We start from the raw sequence: 21,095 nt of genomic DNA, 5'->3' as shown, positions 1-21,095 counted from the left end.
TTCTGTCAGCCTTAAGATGTTCCACAGAATCTGTTTGGACATTTAAAGACTCAGGAGGGTGGCTTGTTTTGTTTTAAAATTGTTCTTGTCATGTTTATCCAGTTGTTTTCAATGTTAAGTTTTAAATCTCTTTTTGTTAAAAATAAATGGGTGAAATGTTGGGGTCTCCCCCCGCTGCCATGTGGTCCTGGGAGAGGGGCCCTGGGGTGGAGGCACGGGGTTTCCCTGCCCCTGGTCAGCCTCGTTCGCCATTGGTTGGTTTGTGTTCCCCTGCACGGGCAAGGACCCTCTGGCCTGTGATTGCTGCAGTTCCTCGGCAGAGCTCCAGCCATGCGGCTGGAGAAATAAACATCTCTGAAACATCTATCAAGAATCGGTCCATATATATTTCTTTTCCACATGCCTTGTTGATTGATACGTGTGTTGCAGTTTCCCTACTGTAACAGTACATGAGTATTTTCGTCTCTACACTGCATAGAGTTGCTATAGGATCACGCACGTGAAGAAAAGGAAGAAGATTCGAACATAAAACATCTTTTTTGCCCTAGGTGCCCCACACAAACACCTCTGAGGTAAAGTCTTCAGGCAGACTGCAAGCAGTAGGAAGTAAAACATTTTCCTTCCCTGCATTTTTGAGACAGGAATCAGTGACGACTTATGAGATCCATCAGCCTAGTACAAGTTTACTGTACCCTAAACAACTGTATGGTCATTTACCATTTCAGCCTCCACAGAGGACCTACAGAGATTCCTTTCTTGGATTCAGTATCCCTACAACTCTGTGCCCAAATTTTAACTTAGTATCTTCCTTACATTCTTCCTCCCAGTCTAAATTTTAAACCTAGGCCTCACCAGACTGGGGTCGACCAATCATTATGTATGTGCTTCCATCTCCTGCCTCTCATTGCAGCTCCCCACTCCACTCAGAGGCATGAAATTCCTGAAGCTCTGGAATGAGCCATTCAGAGGCATAACTGTGCCCTGACCCTGTGACCACTGTGCTGAGCTGGGAGACATCCCTACAATTTTTCCCAAACAAGTTTTCCTTCTCTTGTTGAAGATGTTCTGCCTACCTTCTGAAATGGCCATCTTTGGAAAAAGCATCTCACTTAAGAGATCTGTAGCAGAAACAACCAACCTTTAGAGGCTCACACACAAGGAAGGTTTTTTCTTGTAACAGTCTCAATATACTCTTTTCCATATCATTAGTGTTGCTTCTTGCATTAGGAAAATTGAGAGGGGGGATAGACCAGGTAAAGCAGGGGCACCTTTTTTGATTTCACATTTACAACCAGGGTCTCTTAATACTTCCATACATTCTTGTTCTCCTGGTTTTGCTTTTCAGAAGTCCTAGTTTATGTTGTTTATTTCAAACACATTGCTTTCCCCTTGCCATTTCTGAAGATCAACATTTTCCTGTCCATTTTGCTCTTCATTTTTTTCATCTTCTCCATTCCTTCCTCATTCAGTCTACTCTTTTCTCTCCTACTCTTCGCCCCACTGCGTTTTGACTCCACCCTTACAGTTTCTGCCTCCCTCTCTTTCTAAGCTACCTTTTCTAAGCTTAGCTTTTGCAAAAACATAAAAAAGCCTGTATTTTTATCAACATTTCTGCTTTACATCTTCATTGCCAAGAGCATTCTTGCCTGCCCAATAAATCAGTATTTTATGAGCAAGCAAGCTCTGAATCAGGAAAAAGGAATGATTAACAAACAAGCAATTTTCCTAAATCAGAGCTTTTGAATAATGTCCTTTGCTTGATGGTATTTTAAAATAAATAGTATTATTTTATTTGCATGGGAGAAGAGGGGTAAGACCGTTTTATTGAAATGTGTCAGGAAGCTGAAGCATGAAAGGGAGTCATTGGACTGGATTTTCTACTCTGGCTTAGGCACAGAGCAGCTCTGCTGCCCTCAGTAAAGTTAGGCTAGTGTGAAACAGATGAGAGTCACACGTGTCAAACCAGCTGTTCTGAGAGCAGAACTGGGAACCAGAAACTCTGGGGCTCAGATCCCTGGATAGATAGGATTTGCCCTATGAATTTCCCAATGCCACCTCCCTCCTTGCCCTGGAGTATGCGAAGCGAGTGCTCCAACTTCGTGCAACAGAACAGGAGAAAGGGAAAGCTGGAGAGAATTTGCAGGAAAGAAACACTCACAATAACTCCTCTTCTCTGTGCCATGTCCCAGCCTGGCCCCACAGACAGCCTGCTCTGCCCTCAGGGGACTCCAGGCAGGAGCACCACCTACACCCTGGATCTCCTCTACAACTTTAACCACGTCACCCTTCTTACTCCCGCAAAGCCTCCTCTTCATTAGTGTCAGAAGGGAAATTGTGTCTGCCACATCCCTGGAAGTGTTCAAGGCCAGGATGGACAGGGCTCAACGTAACCTAGGCTGGTGGAAAGTGTCCCTGCCCATGGTAGAGGGTGGAATGAGATGAGCTTTAAGATCTCTTCCAACCCAAACCATTCTATGATTCGGTGAAAAAGTCCTGCCTAATCCAGCAGGTTGAGCTTTCCTGGTTTTGGATTTCCCAGTAAGACCCACTCTGTGGCACCATACTATGTTAAAACTCATGGTTTCTGTGCTCTAATACCTCCACCAGAAACTCTCCTGCTTCTCTTCAGCCCATTCTGCTTTCTGATGTCAGCTCAGAGGCAGGACATGCACAAACCATGAACACTAGAACTAAAGGCATGGATGTGTGTTTTACAGGAGCAAATAGAGCAAACTCCACCAATTCTCTGTCAAAACTGATGCTAGCAGTCACCAGCTATTAAGGACTCAGCCTCCTTAGAATGAGTGAGTAGACCTGATGACCCCAAGAAAATGAGCCTTTACTCCCTTGCCTTCCCTCCCTTCTGCCTCAGGAACACACATAGCTGGCTGTCATTTGATTACTGTCAGAGACAGCAAATTGCCTTCATTTGCAGCTTGTTTTCATTTCGTTTCTTGTATCTCATTATAGCAATATTATTCACTGTCACCCTCCCAGCTGGGAGGGTAGAACAAAAGCAGTGATTATTTTGCACCATGATTCATTTGCCTTGGGCTAGCAGCTTAATTTAGGTTAGGCCACTTACTAATCCGTGCAGAAAGGTAACTAGTTTCTTATAGGAAAACCAGCATGCAAAAGAGGAAAGACTCTTCCTAGTTCCTAGGAAGTTCCTAGAGGGGAAATGGAACCATGCATTTTCTCCATGCACTTTTTCCTCTTCTACTCCCAATGCATGATAGGAGAAGCCAGCAGCATTGGTCCACCATATTTAATGGGAACTGAATCAGAGAATTGCAAATCCTCAGCCCTGGTATGGAAATCAGGCTGCCTCTCTACATGTACTGGACATGCATTTTCATAATAGAATAATTTCCATTTACTAATAATGGTAGTTTTTAGCATTTATGTCTCAGCTTTCATGGAAATAATATAAAGAAACATGCAAACAGAATGGTAGGGTGATGCTTATCTTGCAGATAGCAAAACAGACATGCAGAGGTTAAGGGGTGACAATTTTTAAGATCCAGCATTCCCACTGCCTTTGCTCAGAGACAGCCCTTTAGACAAGCTAGAGACACTAAAGCCAGCAAGAGCAGAATCAGGCTGATATCTTTGAATATTTGAGAGCAAATAACCCTTCAAGCTCACCAGAAATCCAGCACCAAAAGACAAGACAAAAATTCTCAGTTCTGGATATACCAAATCACATGACCCAGTCCTACATCACTGCCTCCCACTTTCCCCTGGAGCATCACTTACTTTTCCAACACAAAGCAAAAAGTCTTCCAAAGATTAAACTCCCTCACTGGTTTAGAATCCATTCTGAAACAAGGGAAGACTAAGTGACCATGATTTCAGACTTCTATAATGCTCCTTTTCCTAACGCTTGCCTTTGCAAAATGAAAGTCAGGAGTTTTAGAGCTTCAAAACCAGAAAATTAGACTTTTGCACACTGCCATAATTATTAAATGGTTGTTCACCTCCTCAGAAAGCTGAAGTCCCCTGCTCATTTTGCAGTTTATAAACAAAGCAAGCCTTCCCCCAACCTTGCTTATGACTCCATTTCAGCTTCCAGTGTTGATTTGTAGCTGCTTTTAGTTTAAAATTCCACCCTGTCATCTTTGGATCTCCATCCACTCACTTCTTTGATAATAAATGATAAGAGAAAATGGAATAAATTCTGCTTAATGAGGAAATTTTCACCTGGCACAGAGAACCTGGAGAAATCTATTAACTGACTGAGGAACGCTGACAGCACTGAAATTATCAGGAGACCCCGCTTGCTTCAGCAGAGCCCTCTCTTCCACTTGACCAGCTTTCATATGATCCACCAATAAAGATGCCAGCAGAAGAAACACTCTTTTTCTTGTCTCCCAAATCAGGCTCTGCTTCTTTTTAGGTATGTTGTCAAGTTTATGTCCATCCACGTATTACTTAGGCACATGTAAATGGGCCTTGATCAAAAGGATCAGGAATATTTTGTGAACTGAGAGCCACAGCTGGGAGCATTTGGGACACAGCCTACTGCATGCTGTGTCCCAGTTAACATGTGCCCTGTAAGCTCACAGGCTCATCCCTGCATCGTCACCTCTGCCTCATTTCAGCAGCTACAAATGTGGCTTGGATATGCACAGAGGAGCTGCAAAGGCGAGCACACTCCAGCCCATAGGTCTTGAATTCGGCTCCTCCCAAGTCAGAAGGGATTTAAGCCCAGACTAAACCTTAAGCCCAGTTTCACTATGGCAAGCAAAGTGGACCAAAAGTAAGAAGCACAGGAAGCAAAATGCATTATGCCCAGTCCTGAGAGAGCTCTTCCTTTCTCTGTAGTCATAGGCCTGCAGAGTGTCACAAAGCTGCTGAATTTCAGGCTGAATTATGTACAAAAACATATTCTTTCTCACTCCCTCACTGTCCTGCTCTGCTTCAAGGCTCCTAGTGGTTTCCTTGATTACTTCTGATGTTTTACAAGATTTTGAACATGCTACAATTAAAATAACAAGATCATGGTATAAATTCTCTCCCTGCTTCTCTTATCAAGGAGGCAGATTGTTACCAGTTTTCCCCTCTTAAGAAACTCATGAGATGACTAACAAAAAGCTGTCAAAGGAGTGTTTAGAGAAGCAGGAGCTGTAAACCAACAAATCTCACTCACAGAACAATTGTCACTCCAGCACTCTGCACCTTTAACATTCTGGTCCCCGGGCTAATAAATCTCATTGTGGACATCTTGATTTAAGTAACATGAACCTCACACTGTGCCCTAAGACCTGAACGACTCACTCACAAGAATAAATGAGCTAAACCAGCAGCTCACGCCAAAACACAGCCAAGAAATGGGTCGTAGATGTTTCCTGAAAGCCTGTTTTCTACCCCTGGTAAAAGAGAGCTTTGAGGTCTTTGCTGGGATGCCATGGTACAGACTTCCCTGCTCCTAGCATAGTACATACATGTTACAGAGACTCCCCAATGGCTTTTTAAGGCAATGCCTGTATATCCTCTGCATCAAGGAAAACATACATATTGCATGTTCACAAATGTACAGATGCTTTGAAAGAAAATACAGCCACAAAATTATTACCGATGGCTCTACAAGACAAACAGAAAGATCTTATGTTAGATCCACACAAAGCACAAGCAACAGTGCTGAATAGCTGCTTGTATTTTATTCTCCTCATGTACCACATTCTGAACTTGTTCCCAAACCTTTCCTGCCCTACAGTTCACAAAGAAGACAAAAGTAATCTTCCTTGTTAGCTAGAGAGGAGCACTATGAATATGTCAGTGACCACTCCTCAAATGGCATAAATCAGCAGAGCCTCAGTTACTATCACAGGACCTGGTCTGCTTGATTCCCACACAAGACCTGTGTGAAGCACTCTGACCTGTCCCAAAAGCACACGGGTCAGCAGGAACTGCTGCTGAGATAAGTGGGGGTGCAGCAGTCCCCGTTGAAGAGCACAGGTTATTGATGGCCTGAGTTTCCCTCCCTGCAGTGCTTCCCAGCTCACCTGCTGGTGCCAGGTTTTCATTCCAGCACCTCTATTTCCTCCACCACAGGGAGGCTTCCAACAAACAGCTTTCTAAGCACACCTTGCAGGTACCCAGGGACATGGGCTCCCAGAAGGCATTTGCAATAAACAACTTCTCCCATGGGCAATTGAGCAGAGCACCCAGCTACAAATGCTGGGCTAAAGTGGGTCTGCACCCTCACACTTTTGTCTTTCCCCTTTATTAACCCATGTCTCTCCAGGAATGGCAAGAGCGATAGTCAGTACTGTACTTACTCCTTTCAAGCAAACAACAGGTCAGGAGGGGTTTTCACACAACACCCACAGAGCAAGGACATATTTTCCTTCAAAACAAAGCTCCAAATTATAGAATGATCAAAATATGATTGGTGCCATCATTTCCCACTGTTAGCAGGCTGGCTAATTCAGTATCTGCCAAAAAGATGATCTGCTGTTTCCATTAATGTTAATTTGAAGAGTTGAGATTTCAGGTGACAGAGTTCAATTCATTACACTGCCAGACTGTCTTTGAGACTTTGGGCAAGCTCACCATCTCTGTGCTTTGCTCTTCACAATGACGGTTTATTATGCTCCTCATTCCTCACTTGAATTCTACTTTACAGACTAATCAATACTGAAATGCTCTTCTTTAGGCAATATACTCACACTTCTGCCTGCTGCAAGATGGCTTTCCTGGGTTTTACTCAGATTTTCTACAGCACTGAACTTGACCCCACTACCTCTACTTTCCCCCCATCCCTATGAGCTCTCAAGTAATGGCAAATACAATCAATTTCAGGATCCACTGCTACAGAGATACCTAAGTGACTTAGGAACACAAGTCCTATTGATTTTCAACAAGGCTTTTGTCCCCATGCCACTTGGGCATAAGTGATGATTTTACCATAGCTGCCTACCTCTTTACCTCTATTTAATCATGTTCGTTATACATTCTCCTTGTGTACAGCCACTGTTCTCAGGGATCCAAAAATCAGGAACAGATAAAAATAATCATTGCAAACAAATCTTCACTTCAAACAGTCAAAGAACATATGTAAATTCCTGGAAAAGGTTTTTCTTTGCACCTAGGCCTAGTCAAGTATGACTTAGATGTTACTTCTAAGCCTGGGTTTCAGCTGTCCTCCTGGGGATGGTTGGTATCACTGGACCCTGCTTCAAATCTGACTTGCTTGGGACTGGGTCCATAACCCTGGCCTTAAAGTGACATCTCACTTCCTGCTGCTTCAGGCAGCTGGACACGGTCTGTCCAAACTTCCATCTCCTCCATGAGCTGTCAGTGTGATGAACAGCCAGCAGGGTCTCTCCAGGCCCTTCCTCCCATTTTCACTCACGGGACTGGCAAGGCCAAATCTAGGGAAATAATTTCCAGATAATAGCACATCCTATTGCACTGCCACTGCTTCATACACCATCACCTATTCATGGACTGACAGCATGGGATGGTGCTTGCTCTTTCCATTTGAGTATGTACAAGTGGTTTTATTTGTTTATGTGCATGTGTGTGGTGGGGAAGGTTGAAGTTAAAATTACACTCCAGGTATAAATGTAATTGGTCAGACAACAACAAAAAACCCCTCAGTGTAAGTTTCCAAAATAAAAAATATGTAAGGTCACAGGAGAAACAGCAGAGGCACATGTTTGACATGTCTGTGATATTACTTGACATTCTCACAAGTAGTCTCAAAATGGCTTTCTTTTCCCAATTCAACTCACACCATTTGCTTTCCTGCAGCCACATCACATAGTCTGAAATAACTACTTCTCCATCCTAGAGGGCCCAGAGGCAGAGTTAAATGGAACCACTGCTGCAGCGTGACAAAGCTATACAGTTCCACCCAGCATCAGGTCCAATCTTCTTTAGAAAAAAGTTCAATGGGACAAAGGTAAGTGGGGCAGAGGGTGCTTTTCCCAGTCCCTACTGTCTCTGGAAATGGCTGGCCTTGCCTCTACACCACAGAGAATGCACAAACATTTACAGGTCAGAACGTTTTTCCCTCTGCACTGCATTATCCCACACAGCCTTTCACACATGTAAGCAGATCTGTTGCATGCATCAGTGAGACCTCTGCTCACCTCTGAATTGCTGCACATGGTGAGGATGCAAGGCAGCATGTGATGCGTGAGAGCTGCTTCCTGAACTGCTCTCAAAGGCCTCCACCTGCCTCTGATCCCCCTTCCCCATCTGTCTGTCATATCCACTTGTTCTAGCTCTTAGTTTCCTCTTGGCAGAGACCATCTCCTTGTTACCAGTCTCTACAAGAGCTCTGCAGGGCCCAAATCAAGACTCTTGTTACCCCAACTGCATCCAAAACCTCACTCTCAAACTGACACAGAGACAAAAAGGAAGGGGTGGATTCATCCAAATAGCCTGTAACCAGCAACAATGATCAGGAACAGGGCAACTGCTTCTGGTTCTGGTAACTGTGCTCTAACAACAGAAACATTTAAAGCAGTGATGGTATTACTTCTCATTCTTTTCAATTGGAAATTATCCTGTAGCACAGGTAGAACTCATGCCAGGCATGCTGGGGACTGGAAACAGCTGGCTGCAGGAAGAGCACATGTGTGCCAAGTCTCATTTGCATCACTCAATTAGCTTTCCCTTGGCTATGGCAGTGATATGTTTCCTGATGTGGCTCACTGGACTAGCCTCTTAGTTCAAGTTACAAGTGTTTTTCCCTGGCTCTTTGCCTTTGTGCCTTCAATGTAATGCAGCTGGACAGTCCATCCCCTCACTCCAGTGCTGGTTGGGAGGTAAGACAGTTTTCTTGCAAAAGTGTGAGCAAAGATAGTGGAGTGAAAATCTGCACTGGTAAGTGAATGAGGATAAGGTAATTTATATGTTCATCTTGGAGAAGAGAAGGCTTTGGGGTGACCTAACTACGGCTTTCCAATACCTGAAGGGAGCCGACAAGAAAGATGGAGAGAGACTATTTATAAGAGCATGGAGTGACAGTGCTGCCGAATTTATTTTTGCTTTTTTTCTTTTATATATCTTCTATATTCTTTACACATATATTTGCAGCTCTGTAGCCTATCACAGTATTCATAGCTAGCATTTTACCTACGCTGTTAGACAGAAAGACAAAATAAATTCCCCAGTGGCTCCAAGCTGGGGGTCCAAGGTTAGATTCTCTGGGAAGCCAAGGTTTAAACTAGCTCTCCGAGACACATTTTCATAAACAAAGTTTAGTGCCTATCTAAAAGAGGGGAAATTCAAAGAGGGTTGAACCAGGGGGGAATTACCTCACCACTTATGTCTCTATTTGGGGTTTTTTGTCAGATACGCTAATTTGCTAAACATACAAAAATTGTATACACATTATGCTGTGTGTGCATCTTTGGCGTTTTCCACCTGCTGAATTGTGCACCTAAGGATCCTTATAAACCCTTTTATCACCTAACTGTGTCCAGCTTGTGATTTTAGGACCAGAGAAAAGGCATCAACAGGACAAGGGGGAGCAGCTTCACACTAACAGAGAGAAGATTTAGATGAGCTATTACAAAAAAATCTTCACTGTGAGGGTGGGGGAGCCTGGCAAGGTTGTCCAGAGAAGCTGTGGCTGCCCCATCCCTGGAAGTGTCCAAGACCAGGTTGCATGGGGCTTGGAGCAACCTGGGATAGTGAAAGGTGTCCCTGCCCATGGCAGGGGGTTAGAACTAGATGATCTTTAAGGACCCTTCCCACCCAAACCATTCTGTGATTCTATGGTACCACACACAGTCTGATTTGAATTGCAAGAATCCACTTTCAAGGGACACAATATTGCTTGTGTCTGATAAAAATGCAAGGCTGGATACTGCGCAAGGGCTGTCTCTAGCAGGCTGCCTGTACAACCCGCTGCCTGCGCACCACAAGGATGAAAAACTCTGTGGGGTCGTACCAGCTACTGATCACTGGTAGTACCATCACCTGCCACCCATTGCAGTGAAAGGGAAAGCAACCTCAGGGATACAGGAGGGTTCAGGAAGATTAGCCTCTGTGGAGTTATGCTGGATTTTATACCAGCTGAGGATGGGGCCAGCCTCTGGGGCCTCATTCCAGAGCATGCCACTCCAACAAGTGACAAGCTCAAACTGATTCTGGGTATGTTGTTTTTCTTCAGGAGCTGCATATACCTGTTAAAGGGGGCAGATACAAATGCAACGTGACATAGATGTTAGAGGACAAAAACTTCTGCAGCCAAAAACTTCTGCAGCCAAACAATATATTTCTGCAAATAATCAAGCTACTCCTTCTCTTCGACATCTCTCTCCATATTTATTTTTGTTTAGCTCCAGATCCCGGTTGTTCCGGGTGCAAAGGAGAGCAGGAGCTGCTCAATTAAAAGCGTGCAGCTAGTCAAAAAGCAGAGATGACCATGCTGGTGAACTGAGATCATTGCCTCCGCTGCGCTCCCAGTGCCATCATGTGGTGACACGTGGGAGCACAACGGATACCAGAGGCAGAAAAGCCGACAACACTCGGCCTTTAATAACTCAGCAAGGAGGCTCTCCCAGCCTCATAAAACATGAAGAGAAAGCTCAAGTCAGCAAGAGTATGAACTGAAATACAACCCACTGCTTTAATTTACTGCTATCTTTCCTGTTTGCTTTTATATGGTCATTTTTCTTGAAGGAAGAAGATTTATATTTAAATATGTCTGGAACCATAGACGTTTGAAAATATGGTACAAGAGCAATACTCACACATACTGCATGATCACAGCAAAGCAGAAAAGCTTAAAAATCAATAGGCCAGGCTGGAAATAAAATGCAGTGTATGTGACCCTCAGGCACAGTAAGTCAGGACAAGGCCTGTGTTGAGTTTGAAAGGCAACTCTCTCCTAGGTACATGAGTTAATCATCACAGGCCATCCACATTCCTAGTCTTAGCCTCAGAGATAGTGAAGATTTTCCAAAATAAACCGTAACTTCCATAATCCCTGAGAACAGCCAAGATGCCCAAGTACTCAAAGGAGTTATTTTACAAAAAAAAAAAAAAAGTGTGCTTAAAAATTTCTAAATTTCTGCTTACTGAGACAGCGAACTGGGTTTTAAGACAACACTGTTTATTCCAAGCACTTGAATAAACTTCTCAGCATTGACTGCATCTGTGCTTACCATAGGTTTCCAAGCAGGATTCCCAGAAGAACTGTTGTATCCTAGGACAAGGCTTTTTTACCTGTTCACTTCCTTTAGGATCTTCTCCATGTTCGCAATGCTGCGCATCTTATACAGGAACCACTTGTCAATGGCTGTGAGTTTGTGAATGACATCCACAGGGACTTCATTATCCAAGGCCTGCCAAAAACAGGACAGCACCAAACAGCCCCTTTAACACATGCTGCACAAATACAGATTTTTTTTTTTTTGCTGCAAACAGGTAGGAGCAAGTATATATCATAAAGAAAAAAAGTTTCGTAGACCAAGCTGTACAAATCAAATGTTCACCTACCTCCTGACCCTGTCTCCTGCACAGAAACTGTGCCCCATGGGGAGTGCAGGGAGGCACCAGCCACTTCTCCCGGTGCTCTGGTTCCAAAAGGTGGCTTCTGTTTTAGTGAGAGAGGTAATTTGCTTTTCACAGAACCAGCAGCCAGTCAAGCTGATAGTAGCTAGGCTGGGTGGCCACTGAGAACGTGCTCAGCTAACTACAGGGAGCCACATTCAGGCTGCAGTGACCAATCCTCCATCTGCACCTCTTACCACTCAAGTTGCCTAAATCTCAGGCCCACTTCCAAACTCCTAGCTGCAAAGGTAAAACAGGAAGGTCCGGATTCTCAGCTGTGAAGGAACTTTTTGCTTTGGAGCATAAATCTTGATATACCCTTGAAATGCAGGGCTGAATCAAAGCATGTGGCCTTACATTACCTCTGAAGCAAGGGAAAGTCAGGGCCTGGGTGATGCTTGCAGCTACAGCATAGCTCTAGCTTCTCTCACTCTACCTCAAGATAATGTCAAGACCATTCAAATTTCCCTGCATTATCTTGCTGCGGTTATTGATGGGGTTTTTTTAAAATCAATTATTTACAGCCATGGGGTAAAAAGGAACCCCACAGAGGTATTAGTCATAAGACAATGGGTTACAAAACATCATAATATTAAAAAAACCCCAGCACCTCAGAAAGCCTTCAATATGATGTATTTTCTATTAATGCAATTTCTTGGGTCTCACCAGTCGTGTACAGTTACAACTCTCCTGATAAAGCAACTATAATCAACCATAATGATAATGCCAGCACAGTATCTTTGCTGAGCTAAAGTAATCAGGCTCATTAATTTCTTATCATGCTTAATTGTTTTCTTGCAGGGCAGCATCCCTGGAACAAAGTCAGAGCAATGCCATTGAACAAAATTCCAGAACTGATCCAGGAATGAGCTTGGTCCATTGCACCCCAGCATTATTCCCCCAAGTTACCAAACTTGGGCACAATGTTGGTATCATCACCATGCGCTTCAGCAATGGGGAGACCTTCTGCTAGCTCAGAGAAACAGGAGGCACCACCCACACGGCTAAGGGATGGGTGGCAGCTCTCTGCAAAATACTGACACCACCTCCTGCCTTTTCTAAAGAATTCACAGGCAGCTTGCCTGTGTCTTCCTCTTGAAATTATCCTCTTGTTCACAACTGCTCACTGGAATATCCTGTGTGCTCACAAGCAGTGGTGAAAACCTCTGAAGCATATTTTGCTCCTTTAGAGTAGCCAGTCACATACTGAGTCTTCGGCTCATGCTTGGCACCCAACAGTCACTGCTCTTCCCAATGCCTGCAGTGGGAAGCCTGGGGCCCTCACAGCAGTCCCTGAGCACTGGCAGTGACAAAGCTGGGCTTCTCAGACATTTCTGGGTACACTACTGGTATGAGGCAACTGGTAAGGGGTCCTTCCCATCCTGATTCCTTAGTGCTTGGAGGGTGAGGTCACGTTGCCACATTAGTGGGATGTGAGCAGGTCATTTTTTCTGTCCATCTATTTTTACAAAACACATGCAGACTTGCACATCTTGAGGATCTCCAAGTTCCATTCAATGGTCCCTGAGCCACACATACACACACAGGTATCATGAACACATACTCTTAAGCTGCTTAGGACACTTTATTTAAAAAGTCCCAGGGATCTTCAAAGAAAACTGAAAAAAACATATGCCTTCCACTCATTCATCAGAGGAGGAGCAGAGAAAATCAACCATCTTCATCCCTGTCAAACAAATTTGGAGACTGGGAGAGAAGAATGAGTCTGTAGACATTTCTTGCTTCCTATCACCACACTCCAGGGGCAAATCAAGTTTCCAGGCAATCATGTAGAATTTGTTCAGAGAGGCCCTGAACTCTGATGGCTTTCCTCTCTTCAAACCTACATGAAGGAGTACAGCTGAAACACGCCATGGAAGCAGGAGGAGAGAGCCACAGCAAGACAGTGTGACTTTAGAGCCCTGTTCAACTTCAAGAGCATCCCGTCCAGTAGGGACTGGTCCGTACTGGGAAGCCAATAGGTTTACAGGACTGCCTTCACACCAAGAGCCATGGAGCAAGCCTGGCCTCCAGGCCAAGTAACAGAGGGTAGCCTATGCTTTCTCTAGGGCCAGCGCCCTTGGTCCATCCTGGCTCTTCATCAAAGAAAGTTTTTAGCTGCCTGTGGACAGCAGCACAAGTGCAAACTACACCTCTGTAGTGTGGACAACTAGGGGACCAGGACCCTGGTGTGGAACAGAGCATGCATCGACTCCACAGCCTAAGCCTTCTGAGGCCACTTGTCTACAACCTTAAGAGGAGCATAAAACACCTGACACAACCTGAGCATCCCTGCTCATCAGGCTGTTCCATCCTTGCAGCACTCCCACTGTGGCCAAGGAACAAGTCTCATCTATGTCAGCCTCTCTCCTGTGTCTTCTTTTACATGACAACAGGGAGCCCCATTACAACAGCAGTAGCTCTGAATGGCAGCTGAAATCACTTTCCTTGCACCTGAACAGTCACTGTTGTCATCATCCAACAGGCAAAGGAGAGAGAAAAAGTAAAAAGCCTTGGAGGGCTGACTAGTGTGATTGGAGGCGGGAGAAGACATATAGAATATAACAAAGCTCCATCCTGTTTGAAAGGGAGCTGATGGCTAATGGAGGCTTACCGTTGGCTTTTAAATGTCAACAAGCTGGGAAGGGGTTTTCATGCAGACAGCTCCAACTGCCAGAAGCACCTCTTACTTACACTGCTTGCCTCAGTTATTAATGGGGATGAATTAGTGCACTTCGTTGGGGAGAGGCAACTCTTTATAAGGAGGGACTAGGAGTTTGATTTTGCTTTTTCCAACAGCTCCCAGTGAAAATACCAGCATCTGGGAACACCCAGTGTTCAGTGGGGCCCAAACTCACCTTCATCTCCCCACATTCCCTGTGTTAATATGGGTCTAAGTTTAATCCTTCATAAAAGCTCTCTCAGAGATACAAGAAGTAAGATTTTTCTTTCAGTCACAAGAAAAAGGCTGTAATAAAGACCAAACACAGCTGCTGAAGGATGAAGACATGCGTTTCCCCAGCTTGAAAAGCAAGAGAGAACAGCTGGACAAGCCACACATTTATAGAACACCTTATGATTTTTCTTCAGGCCATTTTTAGAGGAACAGCTCTGTGAAAACCTTTTAACTAACACAGCACAGGCTCAGCTCCTCACTCATGTAGAGGTGTAACGAGATGTACCTACACATGAGTACAAAGGGCTTAAAGACTCCACCACACGAAGTCAGGGGCACAAAAGAGTAATTGGGAATTCCCTGCCAGGAAGGTTTGAAATTTTAAAAAAATCAAGCCAACAGGTAAGCAGGAGCTGTAAAAGACAGCTGTTCCCTCCTCTTCACAGAGGGTATGGACAGGTGGACATGTTACCTGCAGCAAAACCAAAGAGTGAAATTGCACCTGCCTTCTAAAGTAACTAACACATTTATCACGTGATATACACAGGCAAACACTGAGGAGATGAAGGAAGAAATAAATTCGCACCCTAGTCCCTCTAGAATAACACTCCCCATTACACAGACACCTTCAAGGCTGAAGTGATTTGACCAGTGTGACAGGAGAGGGCTTAAAAGAATGCTACAGGAAGCTAAGCCAGTTTCGAAGAGCAGTGGATTTCTTGTCTGTGGAATTTAACATAGAGTTGTGTAGTTCTTTTAGTTTCAAGCCCATACCAATGCAACCGTTGCAAGTAGACAGTGCTCTCACACACTGCAGCTTGCCATTCTTTATCATCCTTTGTTTCAGTTCTCAAAAGGATCTTCATTTATTCCTTTGTAATCTGAAAAACTGACCAATTTTGACTGGCACTTACACTAGTGTAAATCAGGGCTGAACACTAGCGAATGTTTAGCAAACAAATATAATATTATAGGAGAGGAAAGTAATCCAGGTCTTCACCAGCACTCAGCTACAAACTAAAGTGACAGGACACAGGAATGCACCTGATGCTGAATGCAATGAGCACAGGCTAAGATTGTACCACCAAAAGGCAAACACGTTACCAGAACACGGAAGATGCAGAAAGCGTAAGCAAGGATCCTACTCAAAGTAGATGGAAGAAAGGGAAGGAAGAATACTCAGCCTTTGTCACCTCAGTTGACCCAATCCGGTGGATCCAATTCAAGGGACGTAGGTCAAGGTCTTTCTATCTTTTGTTACCTTGGCTATTGCATATATCCGAGTGCTGGATGGCACAGAGAGCTCCTTCTGGAGATCTACAATGGCTGGCCAGGCTTTATTCATAGGCAGATGTGAAATGAAGCCATCTACTGAGGGGTGGCACATCCTCAGGGCCTTTTGGAAGCTCTCTTCAAACGTGCGTCCAATAGCCATGACCTGTAAGGGAGAGCACATCCACATGAGCTACAGTGAGACAAGCCTGGCTGTGCCCTGAGTAACAGAGTGGAGAAAGTTCCAACCACACAGACAAGCACACAGAAACATGGCAGCCTTTGGACTCCTATCTAAGGTAGTCCTGCTGGCTGTAAGGTGCAGCTGACTGAGCCTTGGTAGCCCCATTTCTAGATCTGACTCTGCTCATGGTATCAATGGGGAGTTCCAGACAAGCGACTGCTTTTGGTTTCCATCTCCCTGTCTGTAGCACACAGGAGGATGCTGTTCTCCTCTGTAAACTGCTTTGAAGCACTCTGGTAGAGGGAAACATTATGCAACAGCATGGATATAGTAATATAAAAGAATATTTCTGTTTAACAACCTGTTAGAGATAGAAACTCGCAGTGGGAATTTTAAGGTTCAGGAGAAATCTGCTCCTCTTCCTTTCAATTACATTTAACAGTAACTCTCCCCTGTGAGGACTCTCTTAAACAATTACTCCTCCTTGGCATAGCAGCACTGGGGTTTCCCTCCTTCAGTCTTGACATCATATCTAATAAGAAAACAAGCCTTTCTGTCTAGAAATCTGTGAGGTAACAGAGCCCTTTCTCAAACTTTTACATTTTTATTTCCCAGTGCAGTGAGACCCTAACAGCATAAAAATCTTCTCAAACACAATGCTGAAAAATGTCAAAAGAAGAAATAATGTCATTTTCTCACAGCTCCAGGCTCACTGCCCAGCACAACAGAGCTCAGGAAAAGCCAGGCCAGGCCAGGCCAGGCCAGACTGTTCAATAAATAAAAATGCAGTAGGTCCAGCAATCTGGCTTCAAGTTCAGGCCTGGGGAGATGACTGTGCCATACTAATAGAGACACAGTGGCAAGAAACTGTTTGCTTCAAAGACTCCCTCTCTAACCCCCAGGTCCTGCAGATTAACCTTCTTTCTCACTACCTCCACCAGCTGCAAACTGCATCCCTGGAGCTTCTCCATCCCTGCTTCAGTTCACCTGCACTGTTAGAGCACTGACTCTCCCTGTATTTCTGTCCTGCCTTTACCCAGCATTCTGCCTGGAAAATGACACAGGTTCAGGCACTTCTGTGACATATGAAGTCTGGAAGGACTCAACATCCCCTTCTGCAAATGTGTATGGCCAGGAAATGTCCACAGCTGATGGTGCACAAGGCAACTGTATTTAGGAACTCCAGTTCTATAGAACAGTCCCAAAACCCCTAAGGAGAGAGGGTTAATATCAGGAAGCACCATCTCACTTAAAACAAAAAACCCACCTCGTTACCATTAAAAGCCAAAAGTGCCAATGGAAAATCAAATTCTAATTAATCTTTCCAGTTCTGATGAAGGCTTCTTATCTAATGGCAACAATGACATTAGGAAGGTCTTATATGCAAAAATAATTTAATAAAACAGCTATTTGAAAAGGCAGCTGAAAAAATACACAAATATTTATTTTTCATTTTATTTTAACTGATAGGTAATTAACAACTAATTTAGTGGGTAATTTACCAATTTTGCTTCATTTTCCCCCTCTTAAAATGTGGTCTGAAAATACTGTTACTGTCCAGACACCTTAAAATCTGATGTAAGAGACTTAATCTCTAAGAGAAATCAAAACTTGAGAGCAAGATGATAATTTGTGTTTGGATTTCAAGAGAAGAAGTAGGCTGAGATCTGGCATATGGTTTTAACACAGGAAAAATAACTCAGAAAGAACTGAAAGCTGTGGCTCATGGGCACCACTGAAAATCTTAACACACTACTACTGGTGAAATTATACTGTAATTAACCACCACTACAGAACTTCAAACCAAAAAATAACTCTAAGAGCCCTGGAGTGAGTGTTAAGAAAAGTCAACCCCAGTGATCCATAGTGATCTCTTCCTTTAGGAATCAAACCATTTATGAATCCACATTGTGATATCCAACATTACACAGTCCTAACTCATTTCCATTAATTGTAGTACTGGATAAAAATTATTTAAGCTTAATATATGAGTTCAGATTCATTAGGTCCTTGAAGATAGATGTTCTGAGGGTTTCCCAGAAAGAGAAATGGCTTTCCCAAGTGGTGAAATGGAAGGTGAGAGTCTTGCACTCACCTCTCCCACACTCTTCATGGAGCTCCCAATCTGGTTGGAAGTGTGCTGAAAACGGTCCAGATCCCAGAGGGGTATCTTGGTCACAATGTAATCGAGGCTGGGCTCAAAGCAAGCAGAGGTTTTTCCTGTTACTACATTCTTGATTTCTGGCAAGGGAATCCCCAAGGCAATTTTGGCAGCAATGAATGCTAATGGATACCTGTCAGAGAGGAGAAGTAGAGAACAGTAGAGTGGAAAGTACTTTGCTTTGGCAAATCCCAGGAACAGATCCAATTCAACAGATGTGAGGTGACCGTCCCTCCTCAACACAATGGAAGGCTCCTGAGCTCAAACACAGCAGGACCCACCCAGCCTCCTACCTCAACACATTGCAGAGCTACTTCCTTAGATCTGGGACTTGCTTTTTTTATCCACAAAGCCACCCCTTTCAGTAGCTGTCACACCCACAGTGAGCCCACTCTAACAGATATGTTTAGCTGCAAATCTGTCATCCAAAAAGAAAACAATCAAACGCCCACTGCCCAACATCATGGCTTATCTCCAGCCTATGGCTCCAGCTATGGCTCTTAAACAACTGTAAGAGTTGTCGAGAACTGCAAATTAGAGATTCATTTGTGCCTCTCAACAGCATCTGCAAAGTGCAATTAAGAAGCCAATTTTTAAACAGCCTGCTTTGACCATCCTTATCTTGATTAGTTTATGATTAGCCAACAAAACAAAGGCAGCTAGCAATGCCATTTGCATCAATCTGACAGACAGCTCATTAATAACTGTGCCCTCTGGGTCCCAGAGATGATTTGCAGACAACATATGGATACAGTGGATGTGCTTTGTAAGGAGTAGGCTCCACCACACATGCCTCCTGGGAGTTTTTCCACTTGCAGTAACAGCATCAGCAGACTGGAATGACCTGGAGGGCTCACTAACCCCACCCTCCATCTCCCAGCAGGACCAACTCTCTAAGGGTGAATCCTAACAGATGCTGACAAGAGCTGTTCTTAGAAGCTTCCCATGCAGAAATCTGCACCTTAATGACCTAACTGCTCCAGAATTCTAACAGCCAACTTAAGTCTTCCTTGATGAAAATGTGAGCTACAACTCCATGTTTTAACTACATGGAAAGCAGATGCCGGAACTCTTCTTCCTTGTAGCTGTCACCTACTTATTTAAATAATCCAAATCCCTTGTTGTACTTCTCTCTTTCTGTTCTGCTCTCCTATATTTTTTGTTTATTCATTTGTTTGTTCTGTAGCATTTTGGTTTTTTAAAATAATCTTACCCTGTCGCCTTGGAGGCCAAAGCTGAACTTCTTGAGAGTCTGGCATTAACTTCAATGATGTAGTACTCCAGGGAAGTTGGATGCAGAGCAAACTGGATATTACACTCTCCCACAATCCCCAAATGTCGGACAACTTTGATGGCACGATCCCTTAGCATCTGAAACTCCTCATTATTGAGTGTCTGGCTTGGAGCCACTACAACAGAATCTCCTGTTTGTCACAAGGTAGCAGAGAAGGAAAATGAGAAGCAGCTCAGCAGCAGTAAATTGTGGCCACAGAAGTCACTGTTTTTGCTAACCCACTACTAGTAATGACATTACCAGAGATTACAACTTGTAGATGCACAGCTGATGAAAAGCACAGATAGTCAGAAGCCCAGAGTTAGAGACAGGCTGGGGAATCTTACGGAAAACACAATCACAGGTATAGGTTTAGTCTGTTTCACACTCAATCTGGCTTTATTCAGGACCTGAACAGTATTTTTCTAGCCCACCTCATCAATCACAAAGTTCTGTCAATAACACCAGGTAGAAGGGCACTGCATAAAAAAAGTCATCGAGCCACCCTGTGCCCAAGCCTACCTGTGTGGACTCCCATAGCATCAATGTTTTCCATGTTGCAGACAGCAATACAGTTATCAGCAGCATCTCTCACAACTTCATACTCTATCTCTTTCCAGCCAGCAACTGACTTTTCCACCAGAATTTGGTTAGTCATTGCAAATGCCTGGGAATAGGTTAGGGAAAATAAACATCCAAGAAAAAAAAACAAACAAACAAAAAAAAAAAACCAAAAAAAACCAAAAAAAAACCCAAACAAACAAACAAAAAACCACGAAAACACAACACCCCCCAAGAAACCCGCACCAAACCCCTTATAAGACCATACTCCCCATTTAAGACTTCTGTGACTTATCTCCAGACATCCCAGACCAACTGAAAGATGAAAATAAATAAAGTTCATAACACTGATGACAAGCACTTCCTTTTTCTTTCTTTCTTTTTAAAAAACTGCTTTACTGTGATTTGAAAGGCACATTTGAAAATATTTACGTGATATGATGGGGAAAAAAAAGGTTGGGCATGTGTGCTTGCAACGGTATATAAATTACAAATAGAAATATAAAAACATCTAAGGCTTCAGTCATGCAACAGGCATGCTTTTATGTGGGCAGCTCCAAGGACTTTAATAGGAGAACGCTGCAAAAAGCAAAATGACCGAGTGATGGGAGTGTGGGTGCCAGCAAACACTATGTAATTAATAGCATTAATAATGCTGCTTGTCATTGGCATACTAGCCAGAGGCAAGGGTCATGATTTATTCTTAAACAAATGTTGAAAGTATTCCTCAGCACATGAGACAAAAGTGAAAAATAGAGTTTGTTGGTAAATGAGCATAATCTAAGCAAATACACGGCCTTAATATTAGCAGATAGAAAACATTAATCAATACTTGCTTAAAACCCTAGAAAGTGATGGGCACATCATCAATCCATCCTTTAGCAAAGTTTCTTGTTATAATGCTGCCCATGAATTGTCTCTTCAGTCTGGTCCCATCTGTCATTAACTCAAGCTGTTACTCAAATGTTGCCCTTAGCTCAATTGCCAAAATCACACATTAAAAAAAAAAAAAAAAATGGCTTGAGGAACATCACTTCACTCCTGGCCTAGGCAGGCAATGACTTGGTGGGGATGTAGCAGGAACACCTAACCACTCCTGCAAACCAGTCCTGGCTGCTCCAGTGTCTGGTGCCTTCTCTCACTCAATGAGCAGACTTGGGAGACACAACCTCAAGGCCAGGTTACCTGAACTAGCTGTGTTATCAGTGTTCAGCTATCTGAATTATAA

General features: G+C 43.7%; 1 protein-coding gene across 1 annotated transcript in view; it reads right to left on the bottom strand.

Annotated features, from left to right (window-relative positions):
* The window catches only part of CPS1 (carbamoyl-phosphate synthase 1), a 107,373-nt gene that overhangs the window by 39,968 nt on the left and 46,310 nt on the right, over positions 1-21,095 (bottom strand). Inside the window, exons 17-21 of the mRNA XM_010407842.4 lie at positions 19,829-19,973; positions 19,247-19,457; positions 17,968-18,166; positions 15,678-15,854; positions 11,194-11,312 (exon numbers count right to left, since the gene is read on the bottom strand). Of these exons, the coding sequence (XP_010406144.3) occupies positions 11,194-11,312; positions 15,678-15,854; positions 17,968-18,166; positions 19,247-19,457; positions 19,829-19,973 (851 nt within the window). The remainder of the gene's footprint in view (positions 1-11,193; positions 11,313-15,677; positions 15,855-17,967; positions 18,167-19,246; positions 19,458-19,828; positions 19,974-21,095) is intronic.

The sequence above is a fragment of the Corvus cornix genome, chromosome 7 (assembly GCF_000738735.6).
Source record: "Corvus cornix cornix isolate S_Up_H32 chromosome 7, ASM73873v5, whole genome shotgun sequence".
In the NCBI taxonomy this organism is placed as follows: domain Eukaryota; kingdom Metazoa; phylum Chordata; class Aves; order Passeriformes; family Corvidae; genus Corvus; species Corvus cornix.
Note: the sequence above shows the minus strand (reverse complement) of the source record. Positions and strands in the feature narration are given on the sequence as shown.